Raw genomic sequence first — 23,325 nt, 5'->3', positions numbered from 1 at the left:
AGGAGAGCAACAGAGGAGGATCCCTCTCCCCGGATGGACAGATGAATAGATGTCATGTGTACAGAATGAACAGAGTTACAGAGTTACATAAACACATTACATGAATATGACAATGTATGAATAATGAGTAGTAGGCATGGACCACGATCCAGACCTCCACAATCCATGAAACAGAAGAAGGTAGAGAGAAGGAGGGCATCAGAAACAGCCAGGTCCAATGGACCCTATGAGACGTGAGGTCACAACGACTCCATGATTATGCTTGTTACGTAACTGGCGAAGAAGTACAAACTTCACGCTTTTCTTGTAATAAATCTGAATGTCTGCTTTTCTGACATGCAGCTCCTTTTTATTAAGTGACTTTATTCATGGACCCACATAATTATCCCTCCTTTAGCCATTTGACCATTTAGTTTCACCTTCATCGAGAGTTTAGTTTGTATCCTTTGACATTATTACATTGACCTATTGACATCTTAGAGGACATTTTAATCACAACTAAACCCCAAACTGAAAAAGATCTTTGATATTCAAAAGTTGGGGAGCTCATGTTCTATGTTGGCTCCAGCGTTAAAGCTCAGGTTGTTCATCTTGAGAGAGTAGCGAGAGTACGCTGTACAACGATGACCCAGCTCAGTGTTGTCAACTCGTTTCCACTGAAAGTAGCACTAGCTCCAAAGAGGTTTTCATTTGAAATGAAAGTCGCCATGTTGTCAACACTGACAACCCTTCAGGCCTCCAAGCCACTCCCCCAAAATGATCACTATAACCTTAAACATGACTACTGCCACTAATCACATAGCGAGCAGCCCGTCGGATCATCAGGCGGAATGAAATGATTGGACGAGCATATGACAGTCCTCCGACGGCCACAGATTAATGTTCTTTTTACCTTTTCCCCAGAGCATTTGATTCTTTGATTGCTGTCAGGATGTAATTAGAATGTCAACACAAATATCAGCAATATTTTTCTTGAAGCTTACCGACACTACCTTTAACTACATGCTATTTGCATGTAGAGCATGTTTGTTCTATGCAGAGCTGTTGCTGCAGGACTTGACTGTTGACAGGCTTCAAATGAGGACCACCCTTGTGTTACATTTCTCCAAACCTCCTCAGGGAAGAAGCGAGGTGTGACAGCAGCACCAGGAGTCAAGAGCCATAATGGGGCATGACATTCATTTTCACTGGGACACACACAACAGTGTGTTAAGATCAGACAGCCTCCGTGTTAGCTGTAGCACCACTGGGTGCACCCTGATGCTGCTGCATTCATTAGCAGACAGGACAACGAGATCAATTGTAACACATTGTAAATGCATCATATACACATTTTACACTGAGGAATACTTTGGAGCTGCCAACGCAGGTGTGAAATGGTGTAGATGAGGACAGAGCTACCACAGACTCAGCCGGATATTCAACCAGCCACATTAGGAATATTACACGTTATTGTTATTGGGACAGTTCCTTGGGCTATTGATAAGAATGGGCCTTGCGTGCACGACGGAAGCCTGTGAGCCTGTGCAATCTACAATGTAAAAGATGGTCTTACCAGTGCTGCTCATGGTGCCAGTCAGACGTCTCCAGTCAGATGATGCTCAGCAAACAAGCCCCTGGCCACACTGACAGCAGCCTGCATGGGTGATGCAGCACAATGAATGGAGGCGGATGTTTCCACGGGAGTGCTGCAGAGAGCCCGGCGCTCCCTCGCTGCTGATGCCGCAGAGATGTCCCCAAACAGCCGCACTGAGAAGACAATGTCCCGCATACACTGCAGGGCTGCGCTGCCTCGCTCCACACAGCGCAGGTTGGGTGTGGGCGCACCGGACGAACACGGCTACAGTCGAGCTGCATCGAAGAGCGAGGGAGACTTCCGGTGTAGAATATCAAAATAAAAGTCTGCGATCTGGATTAGAGAGGTCCTGGGTTGTTTCAGGATACTGTGTGCTGCGGTGCAGAAACATCTGGAGCATGTCAATGTATTTCTGTTAAAGTAATCACATCTGGAATTCCACTGGTTTCCCTCTCTGGTCAAACCAAGTCAATTATGACGAAACATTAAAAATGTATGATATGCTTTATTATTCCCACCCTTAATCATCTCGTCGGTGGCAGTGACAGCAGGCCGACCCCGGCTTCCCTCTCTCCCGCAACATTGTCCAGCTCATTCTGGGGGATTCCGAGGCGTTCCCAGGTCAGTGTGTCCCGGGTCTCCTACCAGATGGACGTGGCTGGAAAACCTCTAATGAGAGGCATCCAAATTAGATGTCCGAACCACCTCAGCTGACTCCTTTCGACACAAAGGAGTAGTGGTTCAGCTCCAAGTTCCCTCCTGATGAATTAAAATGATCATTATTAAGGCAAGAAGGCCTGTGCTTCAATGCAATTTCGTTGGGTAGTTTACACCCAATATGATCCCATGTCATTTGTTCCATTCCCCTACTTTATTTAAACCTTGATGCTTTTACTTTGAAGGAATACATCCCATCTTTCCGGTGGATGTTGGTACCAGCGGGCGTCTTGTCTCTCTTCAGCATCCAGTGGGCTGCTCCACGGAGCATCCTCGGACTGACAGCGCCCTGCGCTGGTGGCGGCGGACGGAAGTCTGGTCTATGTAGACAAGCTGCTGGTGGACTACAAGTCTGGTCTATGTAGACAAGCTGCTGGTGGACTACAAGTCTGGTCTATGTAGACAAGCTGATGGTGGACTACAAGTCTGGTCTATGTAGACAAGCTGCTGGTGGACTACAAGTCTGGTCTATGTAGACAAGCTGCTGGTGGACTACAAGTCTGGTCTATGTAGACAAGCTGCTGGTGGACTACAAGTCTGGTCTATGTAGACAAGCTGCTGGTGGACTACAAGTCTGGTCTATGTAGACAAGCTGCTGGTGGACTACAAGTCTGGTCTATGTAGACAAGCTGCTGGTGGACTACAAGTCTGGTCTATGTAGACAAGCTGCTGGTGGACTACAAGTCTGGTCTATGTAGACAAGCTGCTGGTGGACTACAAGTCTGGTCTATGTAGACAAGCTGCTGGTGGACTACAAGTCTGGTCTATGTAGACAAGCTGATGGTGGACTACAAGTCTGGTCTATGTAGACAAGCTGCTGGTGGACTACAAGTCTGGTCTATGTAGACAAGCTGCTGGTGGACTACAAGTCTGGTCTATGTAGACAAGCTGCTGGTGGACTACAAGTCTGGTCTATGTAGACAAGCTGCTGGTGGACTACAAGTCTGGTCTATGTAGACAAGCTGTAGACAAGGGAAGATAGGTGCTCAGTGTATCCTAAAACATCCCCCAGCAGCCTATAAGCCTATAGCAGCATGTCTAGGAGTCTTAAGTCTGTTCTTAAATGAGGTGACTGTGTCTTCATCATTTGCTTAATTTCTTTGTGATGATATGATTTGGGGAGGGGACTAATAAATGCTCGCTCTCTATTTCTATCTCGAATATAATTCATATATCTTCACAATCACTTATATTAACAGGACATTATATCTAAATGTGTCTTTTATTACAGATTTGTTTAATGGATAAACTTCACACACATCTATTTATCTTCTAAAATAAACATAAATGATATATATATATATATATATATATTGTTATTTCTTTGTTGAAATGTACTATGAAAGACACATATACATTACAATGCAGTTTTACTTACAAACAAATACAAACGAGCGAAGTGTTGTTGATGACAGTCATGCGCAGCAGAATAAATGCGTTTATTCACTCATGTTTCTGACTGCGACCACGTGGTCGTGACGTCAACTCTCCGCGACTCCTACAAACGGCATGTCTTCCGTTGCTCCGGCTGAGCTCGTGCGTTAGACAGTGAGGCAGTAACTAGAGAATGCAGCCTTCTGCCAACATGGACGTGAGCGACGGCTTGGGGGTCGAGGTGGTTCTCCCGGAGGACGGCAGAGCGGCGCCATGTTGTCCGCACGGTCAGTCCGTGTCCTCCAAACTAACGTGTGTGTGTGTGTGTGTGTGTAAAGATGGCGCCTCGCAGCTCACTGAGTCTCCTCGTGTTTTGCCAGGTCCCACTTTGCTTTTTGAGAAAGTTGGCAAACTCAAGGAGGGCCGCAGGTTTTATGCCTGCTCCGCCTGCAGAGACCGGAAAGACTGCAACTTCTTCCAGTGGGAGGAAGATAAGGTAGGCCACGAAAAGCGCTATATATAAATGAAATGCTTTTATTATTAACACGTAACATCTTCTAATACGTGCGACCGACTCCATTTTGATTCATTTGAAGGTGTCTGAGGTCCGGCTTCTGGCCAGAGAAGCAGAGAACCAGTCGAAGAGACAACAGTTGAGCCAGAAGGAGGCCTGCAGCAGGTAAGAGCCCAGCTGTCTTTGTGAATGGTTGTGAGCCTCTTGTGGACATGCTGTCAAAGCTCTGTGATGGCCCCTCAGGTTGAGAAGGTTTGCCTCCCTCCGTCCGGATGAGAAGAAGTTCTGTCAGGACTGTCAGACTCTGCTCCTGCCGGCGGAGCACGAGGCCCACTCGTCCCACAGAACCACGGCCGTCTCGGCGGCTCAGCTGGCGAGGCCCAGCGTGCTGCTGCGGCCTCTGGACAACAAGAAGAGCCACGCCCAGTACCTGTTCACCGACCGCAGCGCCAACTTCCTGCTGGACACCCTGGCTGCTCTGGGGTACAGAAAGGTGCTGTGTGTGGGCACACCCAGGTGAGGGAGATCCCAAAGCATCTATTCAAAGTGTGACTGCAAGCCCAGGGCCACCCACTGCATCACCACCCCCCAGGGCCGAGCCCCAATCCCCCCACTGCATCACCACCCCCCAGGGCCGAGCCCCAATCCCCCCACTGCATCACCACCCCCCAGGGCCGAGCCCCAATCCCCCCACTGCATCACCACCCCCCAGGGCCGAGCCCCAATCCCCCCACTGCATCACCACCCCCCCAGGGCCGAGCCCCAATCCCCCCACTGCATCACTTATTACATCTTATTACGTACCATCTGGTTGTGAATTATGATTATTCTTTCACTTTTAGAACAATGCACTGTTGCGTTAATGAGTTAGATGGCTACTAGACTGCCCGTTAATACAAGTGCATGCTCCCTCTGTGAGTGGCACACCTGGGAGCCTAAATGCCAACAGATGTGGATAGAAGCAGAATATCTCCTTATATAAAAATGGGAATTTTTAAATACATTTTGGACTTTACAACCACCTGGAGTTGTTGTGAAATGTTTCGATCACACAGGAGGGAAGAGCCACTCCCACAAACGCCAAACCTTGTGCATTATATTCCTACAATCTTCACTTTTTGACCCACTCGCCCCAACCAATGATAAACATCTCTACTACAAAGACACCACTGGAATATTATTCTACACAAAGTCTCAAACTAATATTTGTGTAGCCTGATCTTTCTCTAAAACTGCAGAAATACATACATTTTATGCAAAACTGCAGCGCAGCAAGCATTCAAATGTTGCTTTAGAATTTCTTTGTCGACGTTCTGAATGAAGCTTTGATACCATTTTAGAGAAAATACACAAGTGACCAAATGGTAATGACTTGCACTGTTAGAAATCTTTTATTTAGGTTTTACTCCATTAGATTAGGAAACTTTATTAATATAAACTCATTTGCCACCCAAAATTCATACAGAGCACAACAGACAAACATACTACAAGGAACAAACAAAACCAGAAGATGCCCCATAAAACATGACCATCAGAAGGATTCTAATTCTAAAAAAACTAAAAAATGGAACTGCTGCTGGAACAAAAGACCTTCTGAGTGGTTCAGTAGAACATTGAGGCACTCACTGAATGAACTGAGAACATTAAACACAGTGTAGTGGATGGCCTTCAAAAGAAATGATTATTTTTAACTCGACCCTTGTCCTCTGGTTGTTAATAATGGTTGTTGTTGTTTGTTTCAGACTTCAGGAGCTGATCAAGTTGCGAAACCTTGAGCAGAAACATGAGCCAATGAAGAGCCTGCTGCTGGACATTGACTTCAGGTGGGTTTGTCTCTTGTTGCTTTGATGTTCTCTACTGTACAGCCACTACATGGAGGAGAATCCCATCACTGTGTGTGGGCTGTGACTGAGCTCCAGGTGATTCGGCCACATCTGGTTCTCGGGTGGTCTCAGGAAGCGTAAGGCAGGGTACAGAGGCTCCGTGAACTGGTGATGAGACCGGTCGAACAACGGCATCACAGCGGCTGAGAACCTCTGCAGCGTGGCCATGGTGTCTGCATCATAGAACACCAGCTGGCCCTTGTCGTAGCTCACCCACACGCCCACCTTAGCCGGCGGCGTCTGCCCGACGCCGTGGCATGCCACGTGCCGGTCATTGTGCCAGGCAGAAAGATGGCCGCTGCGTAGCTCCACGCACCAGGAGTTCCTGTTGCGGCCCAGTTTGGTGGCCTTGTCTCGGCCCTTCCTTTCCAGGCTGCCGTAGGCGGCGCCCACAGCCCACCCGGCGCAGCAGCGGACATCCACCTCCCAGTAACGCTGCCCGGCTGTGATGGGAGTCAAGCCCAGAGCGCAGCACACCTTGTCAAATTGGAGGGGATGCTCTTGAGTTGAGCGCGCGGTGCTGGAGAAAGACATGCCCCGCCCCTCTGAGGTCACTGCGATCTGGCTATTGCAAGTCTGCCTGTCTATCATCATGGGGGATGAATCTGAAAGTACATAGAGAATCGTGAGATATGTTGACACTTTGACCTTTGGCCCTGCTTCAGTGTGACTGGTCTGAGCTTTGCGTCCCTGCAAGACAATGAGAATGTTTCATAGCAGCAGGATGTAATAGATTACTAGCCCACATGGTACCTGACTGATTTACTTACTGTTGAACCTGCACTACTGAACCAGACTTGACTCGCTACCAAACCCTGCTGCTGTGAATGAGTTAGCTCGTGGTGAATTGATGGTGTCGGTACCTAACAGGAGAGCCTTCCTCTGAAGCTGAGCTTTCAGCTGCTTGGAGATGGAGGACAATGTTTTTAGGAGCCTTTCAAAACGCTCTTCGTTTAGTCGGATATCCTTCTCAGAGGCATCCGGCTTCTTGTGACTGCGGGAGACCACAGATTACAATGAGACTGAGGTCTGCAGCAGGGCTGTACAGGACTTTGTCTAATGGTGCAGTGTTTTACCTCAGATGGTCAGACTGACCCTTGAGCTGAGACAAGAAGAAGAAGTACAGATTAAAACCGAGGACAATGCTGCAGCGCTGTTTAAACCGTGTCAGTGCGCAAACCTTCCTGTCTTCCTCCGCCGCCGGGCTGGTGCTCAGTGCTCTCTGGATGCTGCCGATGCTCTTGGTGACCTGGTCCTGGTGGTGTTTCCAGTTCTTCAGAACCTGGTCCAGTCTGCTTCGGGTCTGCCTCAGGTCCAGCTCCAGGTATTCCTGGACGGCCTGCTCGTCCTGCTTCAGGACGAATCGCATGTTCTCGAAGTCCTCTCGAACCTGCTGCTTCATCCCCTCGGTGCTCTTCTTCAGGGAGCAACACAGAGAGAGCGTGTGTGCGTGTGTGTGTGTGTGTGTATTGAGATCCTCTGTCTGGAACTTACAGAGAGATTGGCCTTGCGTTTCTTCAGGGACTGGATGTGAGCCCCAGTCCTGGACATCTCGGCCTGCAGCTTCTCCAGACGGCTGACCAGCTGCTCCTGCAGAGTGACATGGCATGTAGTTTTGCTTTATGAAACTGAACATTTTCAGAATTCCCTCAAGCTTCCTTTCAAATGTCTGGTTGTCTGAAACCCAAAGCTCTTCAGTCTACTGCGATAGAAAACAGGAGACATTTATTTGACATGTCCTCTTGCTAAATGACTTGACATAACATCAGTTATCAAAATCATAGTTTTGTCTGCTGATTGTTTTGGTCAAAAATGTCCGTTCTAATTTCCCAAAGCACAAGGTTCCAGTGTGTCGTTGTGTCTGTCCAACAGTCCAAAACCCAGTTCACTATCATGCAAGACAAAGAAAAGGAGCACATTTCCACATTTGAGAAGCTGGATCCGCCTAAAAAATGACATGCAATATTATTAGGGCCCGAGACCCGACGTAGTCGGTCGAGGACCTATTGTTTTCGCTATGTTTATTATTATTATTATTATTATTAGGGCCCGAGACCCGACGTAGTCGGTCGAGGACCTATTGTTTTCGCTATGTTTATTATTATTATTAGGGCCCGAGACCTGACGTAGTCGGTCGAGGACCTATTGTTTTCGCTATGTTTATTATTATTATTCTTATGCTGGCACTTTGCAAGGGGAAAAGAGGGTCTAGGCCTAAAGTTGCATACTTCAAAATTCCCACACATATCAGGATCGGTGAAAATACTTATCTGATTGGGGTTTCGGAAAAAATTAGCTCGGTGGCGCCCCCTTGTGTTGGAAAAGCTAATACTTTTTTCCAGCAATGGCCGATTGACTTGAAATTTTTTACACATGTTCACTTGGACCTGCTCTACAAATATGTTCAGGGGGTCCATAAAATGCGCCTAATTAGATTTTCCGCCATTTTGAATTTTTTTTAAAACACGTTTTTTTCATTTTCTCCTAAACCCTTGCTCCGATTTTCACGTTCAAGTTCGGAGCTTCATTATAGGTCCAATGTCATCTGAGGTTATGAAAAGATTGTTGATATGACGTTACGTTCAGGAGATATAGGCCAATTAACATCTAGGGGGCGTGGCCTAATATTTAAAGACCCATAACTTCCAAATAACTTTGTCCATCCTCACCAAATTACTAGCATATGTTCACATTGTATCCCTTAACCTACCCTGATTTTTTCGTAATATTTGAACATTAGGGGGCGCTGCAGTGAATTTCTCAATATCGCCATTTTTAGCCTTTTTTCGCGTTTTTTTCACTTTTTTGGACGTCGCAAAACTGCAAACTCCTCCCAGAGCTTAAACCCGATTCATTCCAAAATCTGGCTATGTGTACTAGAGACCTCGGCAATGAAAAGTTTTCAAAGGATTTTAAAAATATAAAACTTTGTGCGTTCGGACATCTTTCAAAGTTACGCCATTTTCCATAAAAATGTAAGTTGTTATAACTTGGCCATACATAATCTAATCTGCTCCATATTTTTTATATGGCATGACATACTGACCCTGAAGACATCTATATGATAATTTTGAATTCAAGTCATAGCGCCACCTAGTGGCAATTTTTGTAACTTTTCCTCACGCTTTGGCGAGTTGTAAAACAGTGTACTCCTCCTGGAGCTTAAACCCGATTCATTCCAACGTCGGGCAGTGTGATTTTGAGACCTTAGTAGTCAAAAGTTCTGAAAGGATTTTAAAAATATAAAACTGTGTGTAGGGCGTCACCGCAAAGAACACCATTCGCCATGAAAATGGAATTTTTTTTTAACTTGGCCATACATTATGTAATCTGCTCCATATTTCTCACAGGTCATGACATACTGAACACATCCATATGTTAATTTGAATTCTAGTCATAGCGCCCCTTACAAATATTATTGTAAGCAGCCCCAGTGCTATGTTTGGCCTACATGTCTAAAACTTGTGAATATGTAACACATGTAGACGAACACATGTAGACGAAAAAGAAAGTCTCTTGGGACCATGCTCCAAACTGTACCGGAAGTCGGCCATTTTGATTTCGGTGTGATTCTTTTCATAATTTAGCCCATTCCTCCTAGGCATATCATCGGATAGGCTTCAAATGTGGTCAGTGGTCTAAAATCCTTGGTGATTAAAGGTTTTCAAAATCTTGCTTCGTGCAAGGCTGTTGCCGTGACATTGACACTTTGCCATGAAGGCAAAGAGGTTTTGGGGGGCTAAACATGCTCAAAACACACCCAAACTTAGCACACACATATACTGTCTTAAATGTAGTTGTATGATATGATTTTAATCCTTAAAAATTTCAGTCCAAAAAGCAGCTCCCAGTTTACTGTGATGGGGTTCAACTCCCTACAGTGCCATGTTGATGTAGTTGGACTTGAAAGTTACCAAAACAGTATTGTCATTTGCTTTGACTTTAATTTAGAGTTTGATAGTGCCCTCTGCAAATATTAATTTGTAAAAATCAGGAAAAAAAACCTGTAACTCATGGACGCTTGGTCCGACAGTCAAAGACACTCGGCCACACGAACCGGCGTCCAGCAAGTACCCTCGACGGGCGTGAATTGTCGAGGGCCCGATCGATGCTGCTCGCAGCTTTAATTCTAAATAATTTCTTATGAATTCTTGGTTGGTTGACTTACTGACTAATAGTTTTGGCAACGAAAGAAAACAACAACAAATACAGAAACAAATGCAAGTTGTACTGAAAGCAACCAAAGTTAAAGTAATCCGTGAAAGGCGAACATGAGCACAGATTATCTCATCAATTATTATTCTTCTGCTTGATGGAATGTCAAGAAGAAGCATGTTTACCCGAGTGGGCTGTGCAGCATTGGCGATCTTCCTCTGTAGTTTTGGAGAACGTGGGAAAGGCTGAACGCCATCGCTGTTGGGGTCCAGTGGGGTGAAGCTCAGTACCACGTGGCTGCCTGCAGAGGGCGCAGCAAGGCCACCGCGTGCTGACTGACCCTCACCAGCAGAGAACGCCTCTTCTTCTGCCATTTCTGAGGACTGAACAAAACCACAAGCCCATATCAACCCTCTACCAGCAGAGTTCCCCCGTTTGCGTTTCCTGTCTATTGATGCGCTTCAGCCGTGTTTGCAGAGTAAACCAGTTATTCAGGTTTTTGAGAAATCTTTTTTAAAATCCATGCCAAGCCTTTTTCAATAACCCTGTATAGGACGTGGTCTCTTCTCTGCTTATTAAACACAAACCACTGAAACACAAAGTCAATCTCACAGCTTCCTGTATGCTAAGAATTCATTGTTGGCATATAATAATGCATGCACAGCTGCAAAGTAGTATGTGTTGGTCAGAAAGTTCTCTGGTTACTTGTGTGTGTAATCCAGTCCCATTGTGCTCTTTTAGCCCTTCTTACCTGAGGTCTCTCGGCGCTGCGTCTCCGCTGTGTTTTTGTAATGAATGTGCAGAGGGTGTGTTCTGTCCTACAAGCTTTAGCCTGCAGTCACCTCCGTTACCTGGATACACACTTCAGGATCCACTGTTTGCCAACTTGGTGTACTTGCAGCAGATACGTTCAAACTTGCTCCGTTGTTCTCAGCCTGCTGCAAAGGAAGCAGAAGTCATGTGACAGTTGTCTGAATGTTGAAACTTTCAGGCTGAGTAACACAAATACTTTTTTCTTAATGTTCCAGATACGCTCAGTTCTACAGCCAGGATGAATTCTGTCACTACAACATGTTCAACCACCACTTTTTTGATGGAGAGGTAAGAGTTAAACTCACGTGTTTCATATGTTTGATGAGCAGTTCCATGTAATGAAGCCTCTTCTCCTGTCAGGCCTCTGGTGCAGCGCTGCAGGCCTTCCTCACAGAGTGCGACGGCCAGAAGGCGGTGATGGTGTCCGACCCTCCGTTCGGTGGCCTGGTGAAGCCTCTGGCCCACAGCTTCTCTCTGATCTCACAGACATGGAGGAAGCTGCAGGCTTCTGGTGAGCACGGTGGAGTGTTTCTTTATCTTTTCTCTATCTCAATGACATTCATCTTCAGCTCTGATCTTTGTGGCTCCACAAGAAGACATCATTGTTGCATTAAGGCAGCTTAAAACATAGATGACAATGAAGTGTGAATACTGTACACTAAATACAACAGGTTGGAAACATGGGATATTTATTTGTTGACCTGGTAACAACAAATGAATGAATACTAGCGCTGCAGGGTTTGAAGCTAACATGCCGGTGTTGTGTGCAGACTGCAGTAACACGGACATGCCCATGATGTGGATCTTCCCCTATTTCTTTGAGCCTCGTATCCTGGAGAGTCTCCCCTCATGCACCATGCTGGACTACCAGGTACACTGCCAGGGCATCACTTGTCCCTGTTGGTTGATTCAGACGCACTTAGCAGAGAAATGTTGTTACTACCTCCCCCACTCTAATGCAGGGAAAGGAGATAGTGTAGTGGATTGTCTCAGTCATCCACTTAAGCAAAGTATTTTGAGGAATCTCTTTAGTTGATTGTTTTAAATGTTATTCGACTATATAGTAACAATGCTTCTTTTAAAGGGACACAATTGTTCCTTGTGGACCATAAACGATGAAGGCTGTATTTTGTTTGCTTCCAGGTGGACTATGACAACCATCCTTTGTATAAACACGGTAAGACGGGCAGGAAGCAAACTCCTGTCAGACTCTTCACCAACATCTCACCCAGAGACGTCGTCCTGCCCAAAGACGAGGGCTACAGGTATAAACCATCACCATCATCATCTGTATTGATGAACAGGTCGACAGATGAATGGCAGCTCATTTGTGTTTGAGGTAACAGAAACCGTGTCTGTCCACCAGAGGGCCCGTCTAGAATGTCTCACTATGTTCATATCTGGGTCTATAAGAGATCCGTATTACACATCGTTGGTAATGTTAGGAGTGTGTGTTAAAAACTGAGGCATACAACTGCGAGGCGTCAATCTTAGCTGTAAAAGCATCAGAAATGTATTTGACAAAATAGAATTATTCCAGTTAAAGACAGATGGTTGCGTGAATCCACTTTTAGGAACATATCTTTTATCCTTTGACCATTACTTTCAATTGTGATACAAAAAAAATAATCAAACAATATTAAAAGGTATCGTGCATGACCAGCTGGCGCTGATGGACACTTTTTATTTATTATTATTTATTATTTTATTTGGTAGAGACACATTTGTGTTAATTAAACTAATCCAGCTTTTATAACACAAGCAAACTGCCCAAACCCATTGGTACGGTCTGACAGACGTAACTCGCTGTAAGAAGCCCACTTGATGGAAGTCGTGTTCAAGCTCCTGTTTGTTGGTTCTTCTCGTCCTCTTAGATTTTGCTCCGTGTGTCAGAGATTCGTGGTGTCCCTCAACAAGCACTGTGCCAAATGCAACATCTGTCCATCCAAGGTAGAAAAGCACAACCTCAACACCACGTTCTGTTGTCTCCAATGAAGACGCATGTTCCAACTTGTGCTTCTGTCTCCAGGACGGCCGAGAGTGGAAGCACTGCTCCACATGCGAGAAATGTGTGAAACCATGTACGTACATGTCTCCACATCGGATACGTCTTCACACCACTTCTTTATCTTTTGTGTCCTGTTAACGTGCCCGCTTCTTTGTTCTCCCTCAGCCTGGAGGCACTGCCAGCGCTGTGGCCGCTGTGCCCTGCCAGACCACCCATGTGGTCAGAGTCCAGGACAGGAGGGCTGCTTCAACTGCGGCAGCATGGAGCACAAACGCAAGGCGTGCTCGCTCAAGGACACGCACAGGTTTAGGTGAGTTCAGCCTGTTCCTGTTTGGGCGCCGTCTTTGGACTCCGTCACTGCAACAATAAGATTCAATGTTCTTCTGTGTTTTGCTCCTCCAGTGCCAAGAGAGGAGGCAAACCAGGACCCCGTGGTCTCCTGTTGAAGCCTAAAGCTAAGAGGAAGTCCGGAGCAGCTCGCAGAGCGAAGCAGCTGACTGTGACCAAGTGACCAAAGACCAAAGAGTTATTTTGTATGAACTCAAATACTATCCTAAACAGTGTTGGCAAGTGTCGTATCAAATTAAAAAGGAGAATTTGCCTTTTTTCATTGAAATGCAGCCTTTTTAATTTTAAGAAAATAAAAGTGAAACGTAAAGCAAATGTGCATTCATTGATTTTGGTGCCAGCCAAAAAAGCCGTAAACAACATGTCTGACGTGACAACCAGTTGCCTAGTTACAAGTCCAGCAGCATTAGGACCACTGGAGGCGTCTGTCCCCCCAGCCAATCAAAGACTGACATTTTGGGCCCGTTATGAACACTTTCCATAATTCTGCTGACTTTGCCCCAGGGTTATTACCCACAATTGAGAACATTTATCATTAAACACATGTTACCAGTAAAAGCATAGAAGTGAGAGATGTAAAAAGAAGATGAACAGGGTGTTCAGTCTGGCATAATGCACGTAGAAACATTAAGGTTTACATACGGAAAGGAATGAAAGCATTTAATTTAGTCACTGAAGCTGTGTTGACAAAAGAGTAAATAAATGATTGTAACACAAGAGCCTGATCCGAGGTGAGGTCCCGGGACAGGATGTGGCATACAGATTGTAAAGTCCTGTAAAGGATCATTTGTGATTCTCGGCTATACAAAATAAACTGAATTGAATTGAAGACGTTCAAATCAATTCACACACACACACACACACGTACATGTTATGATGCAGCAAAGTGGTGTTTGTATTCACACCACGTTAACAGGTGAGGGTTCAGGGTCTACGGCTTTAGGGGGGCGCTGGGCTTTAGAACCTGGAAGGAGGCTCCATCATCTTGCACTTCATATAAAATATGAAGACTTTTATTTGATCAAATAAACCCCATTTGAATCACATGTTAACCTGAAATGTAACAAGTTTTGTCGCGTGTTCAAAATGTGAGCCCTAAAAAGTTATTAAAGTGTAGTTAAACAAGTGAATGACGTTTGAAAGTGGCAGCTTTCTTTGCACTGTGATCCCATGTTACATACAAGTTGCCCTGTACAGAAACTGTAGACCAGTTATTATTATTAATAATAGGCTGCTTTGACAGCTTTTCAGGAGTTTTTATTAAAGATGGCATTCAAAATGTCCAGAACTGTTTGAACTGAATCGTGAGCTTTGGCCACATGGTGGCAGCGTTGGGTTATCATCTCCCATGGTGTTTGAGGATAACCTATTGTTATTGGTTATGTTTCTAGAACAGTGGCAGGTGTGTCTCAGGGTGACGGCCCCACTGTGCGATAGCTTCCAGGCTCCTATCGGTATCCTCTGCACCCTGCAGGACCCTGTGCTGTCACTGCATGTTAAGGTGACGATGGTGGAAGCCTCGCAGCCTGCTTTCATTCATGTGTCTGAACGCTGAAGGCAACCAGACACAGGAAATATATACGCTGACTGATTTTACACTTGGCACTTGGATGTTGAAGGCAGGCTTTGGCTGGCCAGCACTTACAATGTTCTCTGGTACACTGTGTGTACTTTATTATGCATTAGACAGCCAGGTAATGGATTTGAACCGATTCAAGTCTGATATTCATGGGAGACTACTTTTTGAGTATTTTGATGCAGTATGTATTACAGCCTTCCACTCCCCAACACGCAGCTATCTCTAGTCTAACTTTTATTTGAATAACCTCTTTTTTAATTCAAATTTCTACTACCACTATTACTATCATCTGGCCTGGGTTGGCCTCATGCCTCATTGGCCCTGCCTCCTTTGTGATGCCTCCTGCCTCCTCCCATGGCCCTGCTTATGCCCCTCCTCTCTACCTCCTTCTGTCTCATGGATTGTGGAGGTCTGGATCATGGTCCACGCCTACATTATTCATACAGTCTGTTATATTCATGTAATGTGTTTATGTAACTGTAATGCTGTTCATTCTGGTCACATGACATCTATTCATCTGTCCATCCGGGGAGAGGGATCCTCCTCTGTTGCTCTCCTGAAGGTTTCTTGTGAGGTCAAAGGTCAGGGATGTCGTATGTGTACAGATTGTAAAGCCCTCTGAGGGGAGTTTGTGATTCTGGACTATACAAAATAAACTGAATTGAATCATCGATACATTTGACAAGCTCTCAAACACATCGGGTGTCTTGGTCAGCAGATGGAGTTTGATGCTCAGGAAGAAATCTAGTATGTGGACGTGGAGTCAATAACTCTTTTTAGTTCAAGGAAGATATGTAAATCAAAATGGGTTCTATGGTAAATGGACCTGTACAGATCTTTTAAAGTTACCGGCTTATCTGTGTCAACTGAGAAAGAGTATACAATATATACATATTGTAACAATTACAGTTAATTATGGTATTGTTGAAATAATTTAAATTCAGTCCGTTCATAAAAAAGGTGTGTAATGGATGGAAAGCACATGGAAGAAGTGAAAAAATTAGAGCATGCACATAGAGGACAGACAGAACAAACAAAACAAGTATGTCACGTCTGCACATTGTTAAAACCTAGTGGACAAATGTAAAATAAATGTTGTCCTCCAGACTGCAAAAGCATCCCATAACAAAGCCTAGGATCACGGTCTGTGTGACGACAACAAATTTGAATGTAAATGTATCATCATTTATAATCCCACGCACACATCAGTGAAAGTGAATTGCAATTGTATTGGCAACTTTTAAGTTTCCTTTTACAGTGGGAATCATTGTGCCATAAATTAAAGAGTAATTGAGAAAATAGTTGTCTAAAGTGCAATCGTACACAAAATAATGATAAATTGTATATTTTCATATTTATCATTTCTATTCTTAATGTAGTCTGATTTAATTTGAAATGTTTATGTAATTACCTATACTACTTAATACTAATTAACTCACCAGCTTCATGCTAATTCCAATGCCAAATGGTATCTCTCTCTGAGTGCACTCCTACCTCATGAAATCGTTATGGGACAGAAATGTTCACGTTTTAACAAACATATGTTGGGAGCACGTTTTAGCAGTGTGCAGACGTTTTATCTTCCAAACACGTACCTGGAGGGCTGATTTGGGCAGGATGTTCTACCAGATTGGTCACACCAAAGAGCTCCAACTCTTCAAATGATGTGTCGACTGATCTTTATTAGATAAGGAGGGGAAAAGCATGCCGGTTAACTACGATTGTCTTCCGACCTCTCAAAGCTCTAACACTACATGACATCATTCACACACTGATGGGAGGAGCTAAGATTCCACCTGCACATCAGCAGTAACTAACATTCACACACTGATGGGAGGAGCTAAGGTTCCACCTCCACATCAGCAGTAACTAACATTCACACACTGATGGGAGGAGCTAAGGTTCCACCTGTACATCAGCAGCAACTAACGTTCACACACTGATGGGAGGAGCTAAGGTTCCACCTGCCCATCAGCAGCAACTAACATTCACACACTGATGGGAGGAGCTAAGGTTCCACCTGCACATCAGCAGTAACTAACATTCATACACTGATAGGAGGAGCTAAGGTTCCACCTGCACATCAGCAGTAACTAACATTCACACACTGATGGGAGGAGCTAAGGTTCCACCTGTCCATCAGCAGTAACTAACATTCACACACTGATGGGAGGAGCTAAGGTTCCACCTGTCCATCAGCAGTAACTAACATTCACACACTAATGGGAGGAGCTAAGGTTCCACCTGTCCATCAGCAGTAACTAACATTCACACACATTCATTTGGGGTTCAGTGTCTTGCCCAAGGAGACATCGAATGGGCTAGCGAGCCGGGGATCGAACCACCGATCCTCTGATTGAAGGACGACCCTGCTCTCCACTGAGCCAGTCGCCTTGGGGGGGTGGTACCCTTCTACCACCATCTATAGACAAGTCCACTCTATGATAATGCCGTGCAGATTTGGCCATAAGCCATGCAGTTGTTTTGTTTGCTGTATAAATTTATTATTTTCTGCCTATTCTATATACTGGTACCCTAAATAGTCTCCGGAATATTCACGTGTGATGATATTGGTTCCCATAGCAGCCATTTCATTATAGTCAAACTTACCATGTCTCTGGAACATTAAAGGCAAAATATTTGTTATGTTTGTGCATCACATAAAAAAGTGTTGGTTTTATTACATTTTCAAAATTTCAACAATGCTATTGGAGCTCGGTGTTTGACAAGGCACCGGTTTGCTAACATGTTCTCCATGACAACTTTATTAGGTGATCATGTGTCAATGTTGTGTTTTCAGCTTGTTCCTCTGTCCCTTAGTGGCCTACAAATCAATTAGTGCAACTTAAACAGCAGCACCTGGTGTCGCCACGACAACGACCACGACCTGAGATCATGGACACAACACACGAGTCACCAAAGTCATCACATTGTGACACCTACTTTAGCAGCTGTATTTGCAAACAAAGCAAGAAGTCATCATGAGAAAATGATGAACGTAAGAAAGAACAATGAAAATGAAACTAGGAAGGGAACCGAAGCAGGAAGTTCAGGCAGAAAGGGTGAGAGGCTTAAAGAAGCTGAGCACTGATGTGAGATGTAAAAGCTAAGCAGGCAGAGAAATATCACCATCTGTCAGCCTTCCTCTCTATGAAATGGAAATGAGCCCGGAGAGATAATGAACAGATATTTAGATCAAATGTGGAAGAATGGAGCTATTTCTCTGTACATCAAACCAGTAGAAGTATATATGGAACGGCAGCTTTGTCGCCAGGATAAACTGTTTTGTCTTCATACGTTTCTGCAAACCACACGTACATTGAATAAGGACATTTTATGAATGTATTTTCTACATGTGACGGAGTAGAACGAGGGAAGGACGTATTACATCCAGCAGTGTGATTACAAGGTTTGTGGTGTGATTAAAAGCAGGGAAAAAGTCCTCCAAGGGTTGGTGAGAGGGTGGACTTTCACGTAGGAGTCCAATGTTTGTGTCCTGTGTGAAACCAAAACTAAATGTTTGTTAGGAAACGTTACGTAAGAAAGTCCACTGAGGGCAGTTTTTTTATTTATTGTGCCTAGTTACCCTTGTTACGTAATGTGTTTACACTTGTTACATAAGAAAGAAATGTTAAGATTGTGAAACAATTGTATTGTGCGTTATAACAGGCTTATATGAAACGTTTTGATTCAGAAATGTTGACATTGAACATATGGATGTTGGCATGGTTTGCAGAAACAAACCATGCCAACATTGTTTCTGGCAACTGAGTTGTGAATTCAAAGAGATGGTTGGTATAATTATATCCTTTCTTTTGCTACTTATAATGTAATGAAATAAAACATCAGTCAGTCCAGATGTTGATAATGATTATGATGATGTTTTAAAACGTGAAATTGCCTTTTGATCAACAAACCATGCATGTGTTGATTACAGAGCATCAGTTGTTGGCTATGGAAATCCTCCTGAGAGCAATGTCTGAATACAGTGTGCAGAAGGTTATGTCCTGGATATGACATTAAACTATACCCTGTCCTGGACAAGACATAAACGGTCCTAGGGGGGTAGGGCTTGCACCCCGACCCCTCGAAACTCATCTTGCAACGAAAACCTGAAGAAAACAAATTAACCCGCTCCGGGGTAGCACTCCCGCCACAGCCTGTCGTCGTCGGGCTGCGCGACACATGAAGGCGATGGGGCAAAGCTCGCCTCGGGACCCTCATCGCCCGACTGGGGGTAAACCACGGAGCAACCGGCTTGGGTTGGATTCAGGGGTTCATTGACCGGGTGGTGCAGAGGTGTTGTCCGCAGGTCGGCGTTCCTCCTGGTTGAACCTGAGGCGGTCTGTCCGGGTGGGCACTTGGAACATCCTGTCACTTCGGAATGACGACCACCTGCCTCTGTTATCTTCGGAGCTGACCAGGTTGGGCATTGGCATAGCGGCTCTCTCTGAGGTGAGGCGGCCTGTAAGTGGCGAGATCAGTGTGGATCGATACACCTACTGCTGGTCTGGCCGTTCTGATGACTACCATACCCAGGGAGTGGCTGTGGCCGTTGCCGATCAGTTGGCTCCGATGGTGGCGGAGGTCACTCCTGTCAACGAGCGTATCATGAGGCTGAGAATTACCCATTCCTTAGGGGTGATATCTCTGGTCTCTGTGTATGCTCCGACCGGGGTGAGTGATGTTTCCGTGAAGGAGACATTCTACGCCAAACTCAATTTGGTGATTGATGGTTGTCCACGGAGGGACACCCTCCTTGTCCTGGGAGACTTCAATGCGTCATCCAGTACTGATAGAGTTGGCTACGAAACATGTGTTGGTTCCCATGGCTCTGGGCTAAGGGATGAAAGCGCCTCTATGCTCCTGGACTTTGCTGAAGGTCGAGGGCTTAGGATCGCTGGATCTTGATTTGAGCGTTCTAAGCCACAACGCTGGACTTGGTATTCAAACAATGGCACCGTGGCAAAGGAGATCGACCATGTGCTTGTGGATGGTCGTTGGAGATTGCTGCGGAACTGCAGAGTCTTTCGGAGTGCTCAGTTTCTCTGCACTGATCACAGGCTTGTCGTGGCGACTCTTGGGCTGCATTACGTGCCTCCAAACCTTCTCCTCCAGTACTGCGGTGAGAGCGGCTGATGGTGGACTCCTGTCGGAAGAGTCTGAAGTCAGAGCCCGCTGGGCCGAATACTTTGAGTGTCTTTACCAGGCGGACGCTCCGTCTCGTGGATTGGACGATATGGATGCTGTGCCTCTGCCTGTGCACCCCCCGATCGACTGTGCGGCACCTTCGCTTGCTGAAACGCGAGCTGTGGTCAAGCAGTTGAAAGGGGGTAAGGCGGCTGGAGTGTGCGGTATCCATTCTGAACTCCTCAGGGCTGGAGGTGATCCGGCACTCGTGTCCTTGCATGCAGTCCTGTGCTATGTTTGGAGTACGGAGATCCTCCCAACTGACTGGAAGAGGGGCCTTGTAGTCACTCTCTGGAAGGGGAAGGGTGATCGCCGGGGTGTGACGCTGCTCTCTGTACCAGGCAAGGTTCTGGCGAGGATAACTCTGAACAGGATTCGCCAGCACCTGCTCGCGCACCAGCGCCGGGAGCAGTCTGGCTTTACACCCAAGAGGTCAACGATCGACCGTATTCTAGCGCTTCGGGTCCTCACTGAGCGCCTGCGTGAGTTTCGGTGGGGCCTGCTTGCAGCCTACGTTGATCTCCGTAAGGAGTTTGACTCGGTGAACCGGGTCGCTTTGTGGAAGATCCTTCAGCTGCGCGGAGTTCCCCCAAAGCTGCTAACCCTGATAGATAGAACACAGTACTGAGGTTGTTCTACATGTCTAACCCTGATTAGATAGAACACAGTGCTGAGGTTGTTCTACATGTCTAACCCTGATTAGATAGAACACAGTACTGAGGTTGTTCTACATGTCTAACCCTGATTAGATAGAACACAGTGCTGAGGTTGTTCTACATGTCTAACCCTGATTAGATAGAACACAGTACTGAGGTTGTTCTACAGTTATAACCCTGATTAGATAGAACACAGTACTGAGGTTGTTCTACATGTCTAACCCTGATTAGATAGAACACAGTACTGAGGTTGTTCTACAGTTATAATCCTGATTAGATAGAACACAGTACTGAGGTTGTTCTACATGTCTAACCCTGATTAGATAGAACACAGTACTGAGGTTGTTCTACATGTCTAACCCTGATTAGATAGAACACAGTACTGAGGTTGTTCTACATGTCTAACCCTGATTAGATAGAACACAGTGCTGAGGTTGTTCTACATGTCTAACCCTGATTAGATAGAACACAGTACTGAGGTTGTTCTACAGTTATAACCCTGATTAGATAGAACACAGTGCTGAGGTTGTTCTACATGTCTAACCCTGAATAGATAGAACACAGTACTGAGGTTGTTCTACAGTTATAACCCTGATTAGATAGAACACAGTACTGAGGTTGTTCTACATGTCTAACCCTGATTAGATAGAACACAGTACTGAGGTTGTTCTACAGTTATAACCCTGATTAGATAGAACACAGTACTGAGGTTGTTCTACATGTCTAACCCTGATTAGATAGAACACAGTGCTGAGGTTGTTCTACATGTCTAACCCTGATTAGATAGAACACAGTACTGAGGTTGTTCTATATGTCTAACCCTGATTAGATAGAACAGAGTGCTGAGGTTGTTCTACATGTCTAACCCTGATTAGATAGAACACAGTACTGAGGTTGTTCTACATGTCTAACCCTGATTAGATAGAACACAGTGCTGAGGTTGTTTTACATGTCTAACCCTGATTAGATAGAACACAGTACTGAGGTTGTTCTACAGTTAAAACCCGGATTAGATAGAACACAGTACTGAGGTTGTTCTACATGTCTAACCCTGATTAGATAGAACACAGTACTGAGGTTGTTCTACAGTTATAACCCTGATTAGATAGAACACAGTACTGAGGTTGTTCTACATGTCTAACCCTGATTAAATCGAACACAGTGCTGAGGTTGTTCTACATGTCTAACCCTGATTAGATAGAACACAGTACTGAGGTTGTTCTACATGTCTAACCCTGATTAGATAGAACACAGTGCTGAGGTTGTTCTACATGTCTAACCCTGATTTGGTAGAACACAGTACTGAGGTTGTTCTACAGTTATAACCCTGATTAGATGGAACACAGTACTGAGGTTGTTCTACATGTCTAACCCTGATTAGATAGAACACAGTATTGAGGTTGTTCTACATGTCTAACCCTGATTAGATAGAACACAGTGCTGAGGTTGTTCTACATGTCTAACCCTGATTAGATAGAACACAGTATTGAGGTTGTTCTACATGTCTAACCCTGATTAGATAGAACACAGTGCTGAGGTTGTTCTACATGTCTAACCCTGATTAGATAGAACACAGTACTGAGGTTGTTCTACAGTTATAACCCTGATTAGATGGAACACAGTACTGAGGTTGTTCTACATGTCTAACCCTGATTAGATAGAACACAGTACTGAGGTTGTTCTACAGTTATAACCCTGATTAGATAGGACACAGTGCTGAGGTTGTTCTACATGTCTAACCCTGATTAGATAGAACACAGTACTGAGGTTGTTCTACAGTTATAACCCTGATTAGATAGAACACAGTGCTGAGGTTGTTCTACAGTTATAACCCTGATTAGATAGGACGCAGTGCTGAGGTTGTTCTACATGTCTAACCCTGATTAGATAGAACACAGTACTGAGGTTGTTCTACATGTCTAACCCTGATTAGATGGAACACAGTACTGAGGTTCTTCTACAGTTATAACCCCGATTAGATAGAACACAGTACTGAGGTTGTTCTACAGTTATAACCCTGATTAGATAGAACACAGTGCTGAGGTTGTCCTACAGTTATAACCCTGATTAGATAGAACACAGTACTGAGGTTGTCCTACAGTAATAACCCTGATTAGATAGAACACAGTGCTGAGGTTGTTCTACAGTTATAACCCTGGTTAGATAGAACACAGTACTGAGGTTGTTCTACATGTCTAACCCTGATTAGATAGAACACAGTGCTGAGGTTGTTTTACAGTTATAACCCTGATTAGATAGAACACAGTGCTGAGGTTGTTCTACATGTCTAACCCTGATTAGATAGAACACAGTACTGAGGTTGTTCTACATGTCTAACCCTAATTAGATAGAACACAGTACTGAGGTTGTTCTACATGTCTAACCCTGATTAGATAGAACACAGTGCTGAGGTTGTCCTACATGTCTAACCCTGATTAGATAGAACACAGTACTGAGGTTGTTCTACAGTTATAACCCTGATTAGATAGAACACAGTGCTGAGGTTGTTCTA

General features: G+C 44.9%; 3 protein-coding genes across 4 annotated transcripts in view; 1 reads left to right on the top strand and 2 right to left on the bottom strand.

The window, feature by feature from the left end:
* Positions 1-1,843, bottom strand: part of ablim2 (actin binding LIM protein family, member 2) — a 111,237-nt gene extending 109,394 nt beyond the window's left edge. For both annotated transcript variants that reach the window (XM_034557394.1, XM_034557396.1), the window contains exon 1: positions 1,556-1,843. In XM_034557394.1, the coding sequence (XP_034413285.1) occupies positions 1,556-1,568 (13 nt within the window). In that variant the 5' untranslated portion in view covers positions 1,569-1,843. The remainder of the gene's footprint in view (positions 1-1,555) is intronic.
* A 1,927-nt stretch (positions 1,844-3,770) lies between these two features.
* On the top strand, positions 3,771-14,518 carry zcchc4 (zinc finger, CCHC domain containing 4). The gene is made up of 13 exons (XM_034557500.1): positions 3,771-3,954; positions 4,048-4,163; positions 4,264-4,346; positions 4,425-4,697; positions 5,924-6,004; positions 11,248-11,320; positions 11,393-11,543; positions 11,803-11,903; positions 12,176-12,297; positions 12,907-12,982; positions 13,062-13,113; positions 13,206-13,350; positions 13,443-14,518. Exons 1-13 carry the CDS (start codon positions 3,861-3,863, stop codon positions 13,549-13,551), a joined length of 1,476 nt encoding a protein of 491 aa, XP_034413391.1. The 5' UTR covers positions 3,771-3,860; the 3' UTR covers positions 13,552-14,518.
* On the bottom strand, positions 6,021-11,081 carry si:dkey-219e21.4 (tripartite motif-containing protein 14). The gene is made up of 7 exons (XM_034557501.1): positions 10,971-11,081; positions 10,405-10,602; positions 7,559-7,654; positions 7,245-7,481; positions 7,141-7,166; positions 6,928-7,058; positions 6,021-6,669 (listed from the first exon to the last, which is right to left on the bottom strand). Exons 2-7 carry the CDS (start codon positions 10,591-10,593, stop codon positions 6,050-6,052), a joined length of 1,299 nt encoding a protein of 432 aa, XP_034413392.1. The 5' UTR covers positions 10,594-10,602; positions 10,971-11,081; the 3' UTR covers positions 6,021-6,049.
* Positions 14,519-23,325: the final 8,807 nt, after the last annotated feature.

This window comes from Cyclopterus lumpus, chromosome 18 (genome assembly GCF_009769545.1).
Source record: "Cyclopterus lumpus isolate fCycLum1 chromosome 18, fCycLum1.pri, whole genome shotgun sequence".
NCBI lineage: Eukaryota > Metazoa > Chordata > Actinopteri > Perciformes > Cyclopteridae > Cyclopterus > Cyclopterus lumpus.
Note: the sequence above shows the minus strand (reverse complement) of the source record. Positions and strands in the feature narration are given on the sequence as shown.

Coding starts and splice junctions, on each gene's coding strand:
- si:dkey-219e21.4 (XM_034557501.1), bottom strand. CDS start 10,593: ATGGCAGAAGAAGAGGCGTTCTCTGCTGGTGAGGGTCAGTCAGCACGC. Junction 7,482..7,558: donor AACGCAAGGCCAATCTCTCT/GTAAGTTCCAGA, acceptor TGCTCCCTGAAG/AAGAGCACCGAGGGGATGAA. Junction 7,059..7,140: donor GGTCAGTCTGACCATCTGAG/GTAAAACACTGC, acceptor GGTCTCCCGCAG/TCACAAGAAGCCGGATGCCT.
- zcchc4 (XM_034557500.1), top strand. CDS start 3,861: ATGCAGCCTTCTGCCAACATGGACGTGAGCGACGGCTTGGGGGTCGAG. Junction 11,544..11,802: donor GAGGAAGCTGCAGGCTTCTG/GTGAGCACGGTG, acceptor TGTTGTGTGCAG/ACTGCAGTAACACGGACATG. Junction 12,298..12,906: donor CCCAAAGACGAGGGCTACAG/GTATAAACCATC, acceptor TCGTCCTCTTAG/ATTTTGCTCCGTGTGTCAGA.